Source organism: Crinia signifera, chromosome 2 (assembly GCF_055691185.1).
Source record: "Crinia signifera chromosome 2, ASM5569118v1, whole genome shotgun sequence".
Lineage (NCBI taxonomy): Eukaryota > Metazoa > Chordata > Amphibia > Anura > Myobatrachidae > Crinia > Crinia signifera.
The window spans coordinates 191,515,664-191,531,623 of NC_139218.1; the positions used below are offsets into that span (position 1 = coordinate 191,515,664).

The 15,960-nt window shown below is 42.1% G+C and overlaps 1 protein-coding gene across 7 annotated transcripts in view; it reads left to right on the plus strand.

The window, feature by feature from the left end:
• PTPRU (protein tyrosine phosphatase receptor type U) overlaps nucleotides 1-15,960 on the plus strand; it is a 132,211-nt gene that overhangs the window by 99,237 nt on the left and 17,014 nt on the right. For 4 of the 7 annotated variants that reach the window (XM_083173464.1, XM_083173469.1, XM_083173465.1 and 1 more), the window contains 9 exons: nucleotides 4,061-4,078; nucleotides 4,875-4,911; nucleotides 5,360-5,457; nucleotides 11,806-11,922; nucleotides 14,475-14,629; nucleotides 14,721-14,856; nucleotides 14,976-15,125; nucleotides 15,300-15,476; nucleotides 15,756-15,896. In XM_083173464.1, coding sequence (XP_083029590.1) covers nucleotides 4,061-4,078; nucleotides 4,875-4,911; nucleotides 5,360-5,457; nucleotides 11,806-11,922; nucleotides 14,475-14,629; nucleotides 14,721-14,856; nucleotides 14,976-15,125; nucleotides 15,300-15,476; nucleotides 15,756-15,896 — 1,029 coding nt within the window. The remainder of the gene's footprint in view (nucleotides 1-4,060; nucleotides 4,079-4,874; nucleotides 4,912-5,359; nucleotides 5,458-11,805; nucleotides 11,923-14,474; nucleotides 14,630-14,720; nucleotides 14,857-14,975; nucleotides 15,126-15,299; nucleotides 15,477-15,755; nucleotides 15,897-15,960) is intronic. The other 3 variants (XM_083173466.1, XM_083173468.1, XM_083173470.1) reach the window with 1 other exon arrangement.

Below are 15,960 nucleotides of genomic sequence, written 5' to 3' on the forward strand. Positions count from 1 at the left end.
CTTGTAATGGAACCTAATGGAACCCACAATTAATATGTGAAGTCATTTACACTCAGGTCAGGATGTACTGCGCATCACATTTCGGATATGCTACATCGTCCATTCCATGGCAGCACTAATAACCCTGCTCAGCAGTGTATGCGCCAAAACTTTGGTGCACATATTGCTTTTAGTACATCCCACTCTCAGTGACAGTTTGTGGGAAGTAACCGGGGATAGTGAGACAAATGCAGGTGTGCCAGAACCACTTCGGGGATGTGTCATAAGGAGCAAATTTGTGCTATTTTCTAAGCAATCTGACTAGATTACTTAGAAAGTAAGCACAGATCTCTCCGTGTGTATGCTCCAAGAGATTAAATATCTCTTGCTAACTAAATCAGTGCATGCAGTCAAAATCTAGTCAGATTGCTTAGAAAATGACTGTAAATCTCTCTGTGTGTACAGAATGAGAGATACTGATCGCAATCTCTCATTCCGAACCACTACCCGGCCTTTTTTTGCTTAAGCAAAATTGCTTAGCAAAATTGCTTAGCACAAATCTCTGTGTGTGTATGTGCTCTCCATGGGAGATATTGACACCAGCAAAATTGCTTAGCAAAATTGCTTAGCACAGACCTGTACGTGTGTATGCCCCTTTAGTCTGCATTTGCTTCTTTGTACACAACTGTAAAGGCTGTGGTGGCTTAATTGTGACTGACATTCTGAGCAACCTTTAGGTTGCTCTGAGGTTTGATAGCACAACCAATGTCTGACAACCAAGGTCTTAGTACACCGTTAGAGACACCATTAGTGGGTGTGTCTGCACATTAGCATATTTTCACAGTACCGTTCTTGCCGAACATGCAGGTGCCAATATTCCACCTCTGAATCAGGCCCTCAAGCTCACAATATACACAAGAGATGGATACTTTTAAAATAGTATCAGTCTAGAGGGAGCAAATACTTGCCCTTATTTAAATCTGTTCGCAGTACAAATTTGTTCTCAAAACGGGCAAAACCATGTGCACTGCAGGCGGGGCAGATGTAACATGTGCAGAGAGAGTTACATTTGGGTAGGGTGTGTTGAAGCTGAAATCATAATTGCAGTGTAGTAAAAATAATGCGGCCAGTATTTACCTTGCACAGAAACAAAATAACTCACCCAAATCTAAAGCTCTCTATATATGTTACATCTGCCCCACCTGCAGTGCACATGGTTTTGCCCATTTTGAGAACACATTTGTACTGCGATCAGATCTGAATAAGGGCCATAGTCCTGAGCAGTTGACAGGTCAGAAAGACAGGATGATACAGTGTCAGGATTATAATGCCATTGACAATGCATCTGATGCACAGAAACAAGATTTTGTTTTCCTAGGCAAGAACTGCCATCAAGCTCCCTGCTATATGCAGGAGCAGTCTGCACAATCTGTATACATGTATAAGCCAAAAGATTAAAAAATAATTATAATGTAATAAAGGTCTGCTTTGAATGGTACACCTGTGGACAATATCTGCTGATCTACTGTACGTATCCCATGATACTCCGTCACCTGCTGATAGACTCAGCATCATGAGAGAATTAGTCCAGAGAGCCTTGAATGTGTTTTACTACACTGATGAGCACTTACATTTACTGAATATTGAATACGTACATAATAGCTTTCATTATTGTTTGATAATACCGATAATTGAATCATGTGACAAAATGAGAGAATTATTCCCTGGCATATACTGTAACTGTGTCTGTACACATAGTGAAAACACTGTCATGTGTGTCTGTACTCTGGGACTACTAGACCAGACAACATGGTGGGTTTTTATGACACCTTTACATTACAATTAACATGCATGTTTGCCAAAGTACACTAGGTCGCAGCTGCTTTGTCCACGTTGTGTGCCAGGATTTTTAATTGAGCGTTTATTTTATGTTCTGCGTGACACTTTGGAATGCTGTACCTTGAGCACAGATGCAGTGATTACAGAATATAATGTGACTTCATTTAAATTACCGCACATAAGATATAATCCAAAAACAGCACAGCTGATACGTGTTTTGCAGCAATTAGCATGATTACTTTTGTGCTTAATAACTCTGTTTCCAAAATGAGTCTAGGTAGTTTTCATCTAATGAGTTGGCTCATTGGTTAAAAGCATTGTGTGTTAAACAGTGAAGTGGAAACTCTTGTTGAAAAGTGTGATTGGTATTTCACTATGCTACTCAGTTAATGATGTTACATGTCTATGTCCATGCCCTTTTCCACCAAAAACCTGGGTTAGACCAGGGTTTTATGGACACGATTTCAACTTGGGTCAGACGACCCCATCTCCACTGATTTATGGACCCGGGTTATCCACAGGTCAGCCCCATTCCCACTGTACCTGGGTCAGCCATGCATGTCGCTCGCATACACTTCCTTGAGGTGAACTTCTGCAATCAACCAATAACTTGGGTTGGATAACAGTCTAATACACTGCATGAAACGACCCCGGGAGTTCCATCAATTCCGTCAATAATCCAAGTTATTGTGGCAATTGAAAAGGGGTTATAATACCCCTTTTCCACCACAAACCCAGGTACAGTATGACCCAGATTTTTGGACACTCTTTACACTGTACCTTGGACCCAAGATTTTCCAGAGTTTACACTGAACCTGGGTGTGCCTTGCATGTCACTCAAGAGACACTGCCTTAAGGTGGACCTCTGCATATACAGCCAATCAACACCTTTTAAGCATAACCTAGGTCAAATTATCTGGTTGTGCTGTTTATAGTGCACCATTACCCTCCTTCTTCCCATGTCTGACCCTGGTGCTTACCCAAGTTGTATTCCCGGGTCTCTAAACCCAGGTTGTTTTTCACAGGCCCTTTTACACTGAGCTTCTACCTTTATAGACCTGTGAGTGGAAAAGAGGTATGAATTTGATTGGTATGCCATAGTGTGGGTATTATGTCAGTGTTACACAAAGATATTCAGAAACAAGCAAAAAAAAAAACATTAAAAACATTATTACCAATAATGCTGTGTGTGATAGTGGGCCTTATTTTGGTTCATTCTTTCTGACAAAATCCTTCTTAGATGGGCAAAACCATGTGCACTGCAGGTGGGGCAGATGTAACATGTGCAGAGAGAATTAGATTTGGGTGGGGTTTTACTTCAAAGTGAGATCTATATTGCAGTGTAAAAATAAAGCAGTCAGTATTTTCCCTGCACAGAAACAAAATTACTCACCCAAATCTAATTATCTCTGCACATGTTACATCTGCCCCCCTGCAGTGCACATGGTTTTGTCCATCTAAGAAGGATTTTGTCAGAAAGAATGAACCAAAATAAGGCCCAGTGTGAGGCTTCTCATTAGTATATGTATTATTATTTGTTTAATATGTTATATGCTAATATAGAAGTCTTGTGTAAATACTGTTCAAAAGGTGTGTGCAGTTTCACCTCTATTACTAGGTAAATGACAGGAACATGCTTATCACCAAATATGTTTGTCCTTTTAAGTATTGTGGATTGCATTACGTAAAACATGCCTGATTATGGTGCTGTTCCTGATATTCCTAGACCATTTTTTTATGCAATAAGTTGCAGAAAAAGCAGGAGCCTTCCAGCCACAATTGTTGCCCCTGTCTGTAACTATTGCTGCTTTTTGATGCGTCTCCTCCCTAGTCCCGATCTAATGTCATGTAAAGTAGTGATTGATACATTTAACTTCTTGTTCAACAATGCTGCTCTTTTTTGTTTCCGCTAATGCATCTTTATCCTTTCTTTTCTCTGCTGCCCTTTTGTCTATCTTTTGTATTTTGTTTCTTCACCCTTCTCCTGTCTCTGACATTACTGGTCGTGCATTGTATTGTTATGTTCCTTCACCTCTGGCTCCATCTTCTTCCTCTCAATCTTCTCAATTCTTCCTCTCTTCGTCATCCAAACTGTAATGTTTATCACCACTGAGCTCTTTCTAATCTTCCCCCTTCTTTCTCTTTGCATTTATACCTCTGTATCTCATTTCCCATTTTCTTTTTCCGCTTTGTCATCTCTGGCCCTTTTTCACTGTCTTTCTTTCTGTGGGATCACCGGTAGATCCGGATAAACAGAGAAGTGAGTATCAAGCTTGTGATCCTATTCCCCACTACCCATAACCAGGTGCTTCAGTGCCCTGGGCCGAGCACTCGAGTATAAGATCTCTGGTGTAAGCCAGTTAGCATACTCTGTTTCCAGGGACTTATTTACATTCTAATATGTATATTTTACGCTGAGCTGCTTCCCAATTGCCTTGGCACTTCTTATCCTAATTTCCTTTTTAGTTTCCCTCTGTCCTTTTAATTTATCTCATTCCTTTCTTATGTTCTGCTATACATCCTCTATTTATCATTTCTTTCTTGTCAGTTTTCCTCTATTTTCCTTCTGTCTCACTCTTTATCTCATATTTTGTCATCTTTATATAAAAAAAACACTTGGGTGATGTGAAGGATAGTAATCCGACAGATTACATATTCATAGTCCTTCAAGTAGGTTTCAAATATCATGTAATCATCAGAGGTTTTACTTTTAGTCCTGAATGCTTTTCATATATCCAACCATTTTCTTCTCTACCAAGTGGACCTTGTCTTGGTGACATCACTCTCCAGAATGGGGCTTTTCATTTCACCCTTCATTTTTCTTTCTTGGGAACTTCGTTTACAAAGTTATGTTAATATAATGTGTTTATGTCTTTCTCAAGTTTGTTGTTTAAACATTAATTGATGGGAACTCACCATTTGTCCATTCTCCCTGTTCCTATTTCTTGTCCCCTCCCCTCTTTGTGGGATTACAATGCTTGCATAAATGCATGATGGGATATTCTCAGAACACGGCATGAAAGCATATATTCATATTTTTCTATTTTTCTTTGTAGGGTTATCACAGATCAAACCACTTCATTGCTACACAAGGTGAGCATGTGCTTGAAAACAGTAGTATAGCAAGGATTCTTATTTGCCCTATAATTTATATAGAGAAAGGTGATAATGTTCTATCACATCGTTGCTCTCTATTGTAGAAAACATGTATTTCTTGTTGATGAAAGGTCTCTTCTTGATTCTTAAAGGACCCACAATTTTAATTTGCATATCCCAACACTATGAAAAATTCCCCAAAATGTGATATGACTGTTCTTGTACTTAAGGGGAAGATGTGTCAAAGTTTGGATCATTATGTGTTTTTAAGGCAGCCATCATTTGTATATGGTTGGTAAACACAAAATTCATAATTTAGACAAGTATTTAAATCTATCTGTGTGTATAAATATAATCTATATATTAGCTTTTCACCTGTAAATCCTCCATAAATGAATAGTTCAAGAAGTGCTACATTACTGACTGTAGGATTGTTCCACCACAGGTCCAAAGCAGGACATGATCTATGACTTCTGGCGAATGGTTTGGCAAGAACACTGCTCGAGCATTGTGATGATCACCAAGCTTGTAGAGGTTGGAAGGGTAGGTACAATAATATCTACCTACACAATACTGTTGATTTTGATACAGTAAAAGTGAATTTGTTCTGTGCTGGGAAGTTAAATGGGCCTCTAATACCACTTTTACACAGGAATACCGGGTAGGACCCGGGAAATTGAACACAGGAAATTGCCAGGGCATGCCCTGCCTCAGACCCCATTTACACTGCACTTCAATCCGGGTTATTCCCGTGTAGTGCCCTTTTACACTGAAAATGTATCAGCCCTGTCTTTCCTTGCTGCTGTCATTAAAAACTGACCTTTTGGGCTGTTTGAGATGAGGTCACAAGAAAGGGAAAAGGGAGGGATGATTTAAAATAAAAATCAGTTATTATGCTTCCAGTTGTTTGCTTTATTATGCTGAAAATGTGCATCAAACTGTACATACATTTCACATCTTTTTTATAGATGTTATTCATAATGAAAGACAACTGGGAATAGCGAACAATCGTAAAACTTTGTGCCCATACAGTTTAACATCATAGGACACATTATAAAATGGAACTGTATAAAATGGTGACTGCTCCTATAGGGAATTACACAAATATTAAGTAATAAAGTGCAACCTTTCTAAAGATTTTAAAAACATGAGTGCAACCTTTTGAAAGATTTTAAAAAGAAGAAGAAAATTGCAAATTTTCTAAAGATTTCAAAAACAGGAGTGCAACCTTTTGAAAGATTTTACAAAAAAGAAAAGTGCAACTTTTTTGAACAATAATTTAAGACTAAAAGTTGAAACCTTAGCTCAAATTCCGGTATACGGAAAATTCTGGGGACTCTAGGAGTTGCGTGTCACTACTAGCAGCACTATTGCCAAAGTTAAAATTGGGCCCTCTGTATTCTGGTGGCGGCTGGTTTGGTTAGATGTTAGTAGACGTACCAGGATTAAAACTGACCCCTCTATTGTAATGATCATATGGGTTGGGTGGGTAGTTAGGGGGATGGTGGGGATGTGGTGTAGGGTGTGTGAAAGCACCGGAAAATGTACGTTCTAAAAAGGACATTTGTCTCTCTTGCATAGCCATCAAATGAGACATAAATGCCTGCTGATTCTGCCTCTCAGCTTCCAAATATTTGTCCATGCGAGCATCCTCCTTTGCTTGGACATCAGTATCCAATTGGCGTAGATGTTCCACTATCACCAATGTCATCGCTTTAGCCGCTAGTTCAGACCGATTAAGCTTTTTCTTTTTGTCAGGAACGCTGTACACTGTAATTAAAAACAAAAAAAAAACAATCACATTAGACACTTCCATGTCAAGTGTTATATAAAAACAGCAGTATTGTTTGCCAAAATGTGCTAGTGGCCTTCTTCCACCTAGATGCTAGCAACATTCTGCAACAGATACTGGGCCTCATCCCATCCCACCCCACCCTCAGGTTGTATTACAGTGTTTTTACTATGTGAAATGGGTGTAAATATATAGAATGTCTACTTACAATTAGAACGTAATGGAGTGGTTTGATTGGGGAGTGCCGTCTGACTGTTTGCTTCCACAACATCATCTATGGCTGCTTGGACGCTGTCAGAATGCATCAAAGAATCCATCATATTCTCTGCTGCACCATCATCACCAAACAGCAGCGGTGAAGCCGGGCTTATGTGTGCTGACATCTGCGTGGCTTCAGAAGCCGTGAGAATGACGTAGACAGCTGGGAAGCATGGGTACTCGATACGTCATGGCTGTCCTGGCTATTGTCCATCTGGCTGCAATGTGGTGCTATGGAGGAGGACAGGGCTACTGGATTGCAGAGTGCCATGCTCCCAAATGCACTGTAGCACAGGTCATAGTGCTCCCAATCGGGCCTAGCTGCACCCCTTTTCTTGTGCTTCTGGTCGGTCACTTTGTTGAACTGCTTCCGCAGAGATTTCAATTTATTTACAACCTGCTGTTGCGTGCGATGGATACCTCTAGATTCCAGCAAGTCCACAATATTGTGATACACCACCGCGTCCCGACCGGTGACAGTCATCTGACGCCGAATCTCCTCATCTTCCCTAATTTGCAGGAGCTCACGTACCTCCTTGTCAGACCAGTTGGATGTAGTGGACATGCACATGATGGTGCAGGTCAGGTTTGGGGTCAGGCTGAGGGTGATGCTGTGGGACACACTGCTTGACAGCCAGCGTGTGTTGCTGCAGATGAGGCTGTAAACACACTGGAGAGAGTGCCTCCAGCACAGACTGTTGCTGTAGTGTAGGGTACAGACTGCAAACAGCGTGGTAACGCTGTTTCTGCTGCTGCGCTGCTCCATGTGCCCTGTGCGGGTCTCCGGCAGATGACATAATCTGCCAGAGCCGAAGAAGCACCAATCAGCTCTTCGCGCCCTTCTACCCGCCAAATAAACTGGATAATGACCATTTACACCACCCTGAGCCCCGGATAAGCCCAGTGTCTGACCCTGAACATTTGCCGGGTCAGATTCCCGAGGTTTAACCCCTTGAGTGGTGGGTTTTGCTGGGGCAGGACAAACCTACTGGAGCAGGTTTGTCCTGCCCCAGCAAAACCCACCACAGATAGTGAGAAGCCGCCGCTCCCCCCCTCACCTCTGCTCCGGCGTTATTACGCCAGAGCTAGCTCCCCTGCCGCCACTTCCCCCTGCTGCCTGTCAGTCATGACACAGACGGCAGGCTCAGGGATGTTTTGCGGCAGCTCGGGAGGACTCGGGTGCCTAAACTCTCCCGAGTCCCCCCGAGCCACGGGAGCTCTGGCGGCGTACGATCGCTAGAGCGGAGCGGAGGGGGTGCTGGCGACAAGAGGGGGGGGGGGGGTGACGGGGGGACCCCTAAAGGTAGTGCACCAGTGGAGCACCTAATGCAAAAAGTGGTATGCCCGGAAATTTTCCGGGACAGCCCGCTGCGGCTGGGCTCCGGGCATACCAATCAAGTGGTAAAGTAGTGTAAGATTTTGTTTGCTACAAATGTTGCAGTGTTAATTGAAAGCAGGACATTTTGTATTGTTCATGAGAATGGCGACCACGACAATTCACACATCGTATTTGTTGTTGCACAAGTTGCCAGAGGTTGCATCCTGTACATGAAACTTTATTTTACACTTCATTGCAATTTTATTGGATATCTCATGCAGCATGCATACAATATATGCATAGCAGTATTAATTGTTAATTCCTTTTCATGTAATAAATGTGTTTGAGTTGCATCAGTGTAAGTTCCACACAAATCCTGCCCCTGCTGAGCTTTAATTGCTATTACACCTTTATACCATTTTTTTGCCATTAGTTTCATCTCCTAGCATCTGACTGGATACTCTCAGAGTGGCTCTGCACAGCAGTGTTAAAAGTAAATCTGCACAATATAAAATGGTTCACTGGTAAATATATCTCGCCAAACGGTTTATTATTAGTGTGTCTGGATCCTCCCCTCCAAATATTCATGTGTCAGCCCTTTTCAGGTTGTCTGCCTGTACCTGTTTTTACTTGTCTGAGAGTGTGGCACAGCAGTATACCAGCCTTTTCTTCTTATATGTGAGCCATGCGGCTGCCATGGCGTCATCCAAAACTAGCGGATCTATGTGTCGGAGACCTTGTGCCATCACAGACAGACTTCTGACACCATGTAATGTAAATCACCACAGGACTCTGGAGAGCTTCAGAAATGTGTCTTTACTAGCTGTGGTCATGCTGCAGCGGCACTTCCTGAATAACAAGTGGATAGCGGTAAATTAATTTACACAATTCACATAGAAGCATACAGCATACCCTGTATATGTATCTACATACGTGTTCTCTGTAACTCCTCCTGCTATATCTCCATATAACTGTTATATCTCTGTTGACCTGCTCTGTATAACTCCTCCTGTATCTCAATATACTGTAGGTGTTCCCTATAACTCATGTCTCCATATAGCTGTTCCCCTATAACTCCACCTTTGCCTCCATATACTTTCTTTCTATAACATCTGCTATGTGTCCATATACCTGCTCTCAGTAACTCTCCTTGTCCGCATGGCTGCTTATATTTGCGGCCTAGCAGGTAAACCCACACATCCGCTCGCATGCAGACAAACGAGAGAGAAATCATTTTATGGTCGCTCACCATCAAATAATGTCTCCACTGTTCATAAAGAAAAGTTAGCCTGGACTGACTTGTCAAGCGTACATTTCCCAACGAATTTGGGACGTGCACTGACGTCAGCCATCCTCCCGTAGCAGGCATTGACATGGCTGCGTTCACAGGGGTATGCCCAGAGTTTCTATGGGTACACCCACCATGTACCTATAGCCCTTGCTGAAGTAAATGCCCCGGTGAGTGTGATACCCGCTGAAGGCATTCGCTCCAGGGGTTAGCACATGCGCATATTCGTGCATACGCAAACCCCAAACATCAGCGTGGGGAGTGAATTCAGCCCACTATGAGTGTGTAGTGATGGCCCTCTATCCCCCCATATACCTTTCTCTGTAACTCCTTTTATGCCTCCATATAACTGCTTTGTATAACACTGACTATGCCTTCATATATTTCCATTGTCTCTAAGGGTTAGATGTATGAATCAGTGATAACGGAGGAGAAGTGATAAAGTGCTTGGTACCTTATCACCGGCCAATCAGCTACTGACTGTTAAGTTACAGGCATTGTTTAAAAAGGGACAGTTAGGAGCTGATAGGCTATTGATAAGGTACATATGGAGCCAGCCTCATGCTTGTAGGGGCTGGCAATTCTATCCCCCCCCCCCCCACCAACCACCATACTCTGCCAGCTATCGGAAGGGGGCGCGCGCACACGAGACGCTGGTGCGCCCCTTCCGACAGAGCTCCCAGTCACCGTCTGCCGCCTACCTGGTCCCCATCTCCCCTCCATAACCCTGCCCATCTCCCTTAAGCTGGCAGGCAGGGTCATACCGCCCAGCTGCCGAGTGACTGGGACGCGCAGGTGTGTGAGACACACCCGCGCGTCCCATTCTGATGGAGTCCCTCTTTGCCAGCACTCGCCAGCTGGGACGTTCAGGCGAGCGCCGGCAATGAAAGAGAGGGGCTCCATCTGTACCAGGCACTTTATAACTTCTCCCTTATCACTGCTTCATACATCTATCCATAAATGTTTACAATTACAGCTATGTTTCTATATAGCTGTTCCCTATCAATAATCCTATTTTTCAATATAAGAAAACAACAAGCAGGGAAATGGTTAATCCCATAGATCCGTATTTAATCTTTTCCAGCCGAGGGAGACTTGCAAAACATTGATTAAGCCCATTTCTCGAATGCATAATGATGGTTCTCTACAGCTATGGGACTGGATAATATAAAGGTAGATTAAGTCTGGGATGATCAAATAGGGGGAAAAAACAGGACTCAACAGATTAATAATTCTAACATATTTTAATGAATATTAGCTTTTCCATGATTATGTGTGAAGTTCTAGGAAGTATTCGCAGCTATCGCTGTGAACTGCATTGTTCTCTATGTGCTAATATGATTAGTATTGTCGCTGTGTTGCTCTGACGGGTAATTAAGAACAATGTTCCTTACATCAGATCATTTTTTAAATTGTGTTTTCTCGTAAATCTCCATTAACTGTAATGATTTTGTTTGGTCTCTGCTGGTCTAATTTTCCCTTCTCATTAGCGGTTTTCCTTCAGCACCCTCCCAAACAGTGCTGACGTGCACACAGTGTAATTAGTGTGCTCTCTTTATCACTGTGTGTCTTGTATTGCATCCATCACACAGTCATGGGATTAACACACTTCACAAAGTATACTTTGATTCTGTTCGGCTGGATGGACTCTATGTGCCGTCTAAGCATTTTCTCATGCCTTTAATTTCATCTGCCTGAAGAAAAATAATCTGAATTCTACGTACATTATTTTTGTTGTTACCATCCTGAGACGAGACTATAAATCCATGTTACCCTGCTGAGGGAGAACATCCATATTATTCTGCACTCCCATGTAACTATGTAAGTGGCTCCCATTTATCTCCTGCAAGTTTATATGACTAAGAAATATATAGTAAGGATGATACTGCTTTTTCCTTACATAAAAAATGATCAGCCCAATCACTGGTCCAAAATGGAGAAAACAAAGGCAGAGCTGTATCAACCAGCCAGATCTGACAATAAATCTGTAGCCAGCTTTACTCAGATGGAAAGTATTCCTTGATGTTCTGGTTTTTGCGAATGGCTCGGTATTTGCGATGCATTCACAATTTTCTATAAGCTTTGATTCTTATTCTTATTTGTGGGCAGCAACTTTTTGATCTCAGGCAACTGCTTTTCTAATTAGTGATCCATGATAAATTAGGCACATTTCATATTATTTCTGCTTTACATTATATATATATTCTCCCTTTTTAACCTCTCCATCTCACACAGGTAAAATGCAGCAAATATTGGCCAGATACCACAGAAACATATGGGGATATTCGCATCACCTTACTTAGTACAGAAACTTTGGCAGAATATACAGTGAGGACGCTCACTCTGGAGCGGGTAAGTGTCATCCTTTATGTGTTCTTTTATGAGACTGTCCTCTAAGGATATATGGTATTTGGAAATGTTGGAAAGGGAGGCTGTATAATGTATATTGAAGGCTAGATTGTGCTCCTGTATACCAAGACTGTGGATAAAGCTATAGCAACAATAAGACTAAAAGTTGACAAGCAGAACGTTAGTATCAGAGGCACAGATTGGAAGCATGTTTTCATTTAAATGTAAAATGAGATTACTAGTTTCTTGGCTTTCTAACTATGCTCTATTGTTTCCCAGATTTGGTGTTCACTGCTCTAGTGTTACTAATGTAAACCTTACAGTACACAGGAAGCACGCAGCGGGCCCGGTGCCTCGCTACGCTCGGCACACTAATTTATTCCTCCTCCAGGGGTGTCGTGGACACCCCCGGAGGGAGAAAGTGTCAAGATTTCGGCGGTCGGGATTCTGGCGTCGGGATTTTGAATGCCGGGATCCCGACCGCCGTGGTTTACACTGCATCCCGTACAAGAGGCCTCATGTATGACATATACAGTATGTGCCATGAATTTGAGCAGGAAAAGCCACAATACTGCAGGAGCATATGCCCCAGGGGGTGTGGATCATTAGGTCACCAGCATGTTGGTTGACATGCATTTAGGTCGACATGAGTCTAGGTTGACATGGGTTAGGTCGACAGGGTCATTCGGTTGACATAGGTTAGGTTGACAGTCAAAAGGTCAACATGGGGTTTTTCGCATTTTTTTGGCCCGAATGTTGACACAGTCGACATGGACACTGAAACGTAGCACCGCATCCCCTTGCATGGCTCGTTGTGCTTGCCATGTTTTGGGCAAGGTGCCTCGCTACGCTCGGCACACTATTTTATGCTCCCACCATGCCGTAGTGGATGGTATGGGAATACCACGTCGGCTCAAAAAAAAAAGAAGTAAAAAACCCCATGTCGACCTTTTCACTGTCAACCTAATGACCCTGTTGACCTACACTCATGTCGACCTTCCTGCATGTCGACCTAATGGTGTCGACTGTTGATCAACATGCTGGTGACCCAATGACCGTATCCTGCCCCAGTTTTGCCTTAGGAGCAACATAGAAACAGTGTAGAAATATGGCTTGACATTGTTATGCAGCCCACACACGTGCCGATGCCGGCGGTGCGATGCTGTACGATGGGGTGCGCGCTCCCGCGGCACCTCATCGTACAGTACAAAAAGTATGTGCTGCACATACTTTTTGTACTAGCTTTTTCTAGCACAGCATCGCATCGCATCGCATGCACATCGTATGTACAAGGCATACGATGCGATGCTGTGTGTGCTAGTTAAGCCCACAACGCACGCTAGAATCGGTGCGTGTGTGGGCTGCATTAGTAGTAAATGATAAAGTGGTATTACTGTACTCTGTACTATTTATACACATGATATTAACCCTTTGAGTGCCAACATCTCTGTAAGAGATATGCAAAATATCTGCTAAAAATGCCAACATCTCTGTGACAGATGCGCAAAAAGTGAGTGTCAGCATCACTGTGAGAGATATGCAATATATCAGCTAAAAATGCCAGCGTCGCTCACATTTGTTATATAAATCCAAATAAAAAATGTTGTGGTAAAAAAAAAAAAGATTATATTTCCTATGTAATCTTTATTACAGGTCATTAGGATGAATAAAAATGTTTGCTTGGCAGTTTCACACCAAGTTTGACAAATTCACTAAAGGGTTAACATAATGATGTGTCACATACACAACAAGAGATGGCAGTGTCAGTAATAAGTACAAAACTCATATTTACCATGTAAAGTAAATACAAGCACAAATTTAAGTTCAGTTAAATTAAATACATTTTATTTTCCACTTACATTTTTTTTTTTATTTGATTCTTTTATTGCCATTGTTCAAATGTAAATATTAGTTTAATAATATGAATAGAGGGCTACAACTTCAAAAAACATACTGCCCACCTTGGAAAGGTCAGTCCACAATCAGAAGAGATAACATAGTGCTCATCATCATCGCATATTGTTATATGCAAGAGATACACTTTATTGCTGGTGTACAGTATATGCACCTGCACCAAAACATACATCTGTCACCATTATATGAACATGATCTTGTGCTTGAGCTGTGCTAGTCCTCCATAGCTCCCCTGTTTCACCTCTCCCGTCAAAAGGCGACACGTGTAACTAAATCTGCAAACGCATTTGAAGTTTCATTCTAAGGGGTAAATCTAGGAAGATGGGCATTCTATTGAAGATGGGGTATTGCCCACGGCAACCAATCAGATCATCCTTATTTATTTAGCACCTTCTAGAAGATAATAGAATCTGACTGGTTGCTATGGGCAACATCCTATCTTCAATAAATCTCCCATCTTAGTAAATTTACGACTTATTATCTTTCCACAATGCCAATCATTTATATAAGTTTGTGTTCGGAGAATAGACAGATCCAGGCAGGGGGTTTTCGAGTCTTCTTAAAATAGTAATTTAGTAATTTATAAGCTACATGGTAATATACTAAATATGCTGTAACATACCTATTTATCCCTTTCCTAGCGAGGTTATACTGCCAGACACGAAGTAAAGCAGTTCCACTTTCTCTCATGGCCAGAGCATGGAGTACCGTTCCACGCCACTGGGCTGCTTGCTTTCATCCGCAGAGTTAAATCCTCCACGCCACCTGATGCTGGCCCTGTTGTGGTGCATTGCAGGTCAGTAATAAAGCACATCTTTTTCTTCCATGCTGTTTCCATTTGTTCGCCCTGTACACTTAACCTGAGCACATCTTGTTTGTCCTTATAGTGCTGGGGCTGGCAGGACAGGCTGCTATATTGTTTTGGATGTTATGCTAGACATGGCGGAATGTGAGGGAGTTGTGGATATTTACAACTGTGTTAAAACACTTTGCTCGCGTCGAATCAACATGGTGCAAACACAGGTCAGACGGCAGTGCATTATAAATGAAAACGTATTTCTTATGCTGGGAACGGCTTCACGGAGACGGCTGTCCAGTCTTTCTATTGCAGTAATTAGTAATGTGCATTTTCATGCTTCTAGGAACAGTATGTTTTTATCCATGATGCCATCCTAGAGGCCTGCCTGTGTGGTGATACAGCTATCCCAGTGTGTGACTACAGACAGACCTATAAGGAAATGCTACAGATAGACACACAAAGCAACTCGACGCACCTGAGAGATGAATTCCAGGTATCACTGCATGCAAGCAGCAATTACTTTTCATTCATAATGACGATTCTATTTCTGTAGCACAAACCTACACCATTTAAAAAAAAAAAAAAAACAACTAAAGAACACTCAGAGAGCTGGGATAAATATACAGTATCAGCAGTTTTCCTCACTGCATTTTATCTTACTTTGCAGACACTGAATTCTGTGACAGCACAGCTTGGTGTAGAGGAATGCAGTGTGGCATTGTTACCGCACAATCGGGACAAGAACCGCACCATGGACGTGTTGCCTCCAGATCGCTCTCTTCCTTTACTGCTATCTGCCCATGGAGAGGATACCAGCAATTACATCAATGCTGCGCTGACTGACGTACGTACCAGTCTCTTCACTCAGTTCCTACTCTGCTGCTATCTGTATAATCCTAAAGCTTATCGGTCTTGTAATACTTACTGTTATAAGCCTTTTTTTTTTTTTTTTTTTGTACTTTTTGATTTTTTTGTATGGATTCCAAGATTAAACATCACAGATTTCACTAACTATGTGGTCCATTTTCGAATGGGCAGTATGTCTAAGGTTCAACACAGCTGTTAATATTGAGCATGTGCTGCTAGTTGCTTAATGTTAGAAATGCCTTTTGATGTTTTTCAGAGTTACAAGAGAAGTTCTCATGTCATAGTCACGGTGCACCCACTGCAGAGCACAATGACGGACTTCTGGCGGCTCGTCTATGACTATGGCTGCAGCAGTATTGTTATGCTAAATCAGCTGAACCAATCCAATTCAGCCTGGGTGAGACAATGACACATGCAGTATATCATTATAGGACAACTAGACCTAGCTGATGAAAATAAGA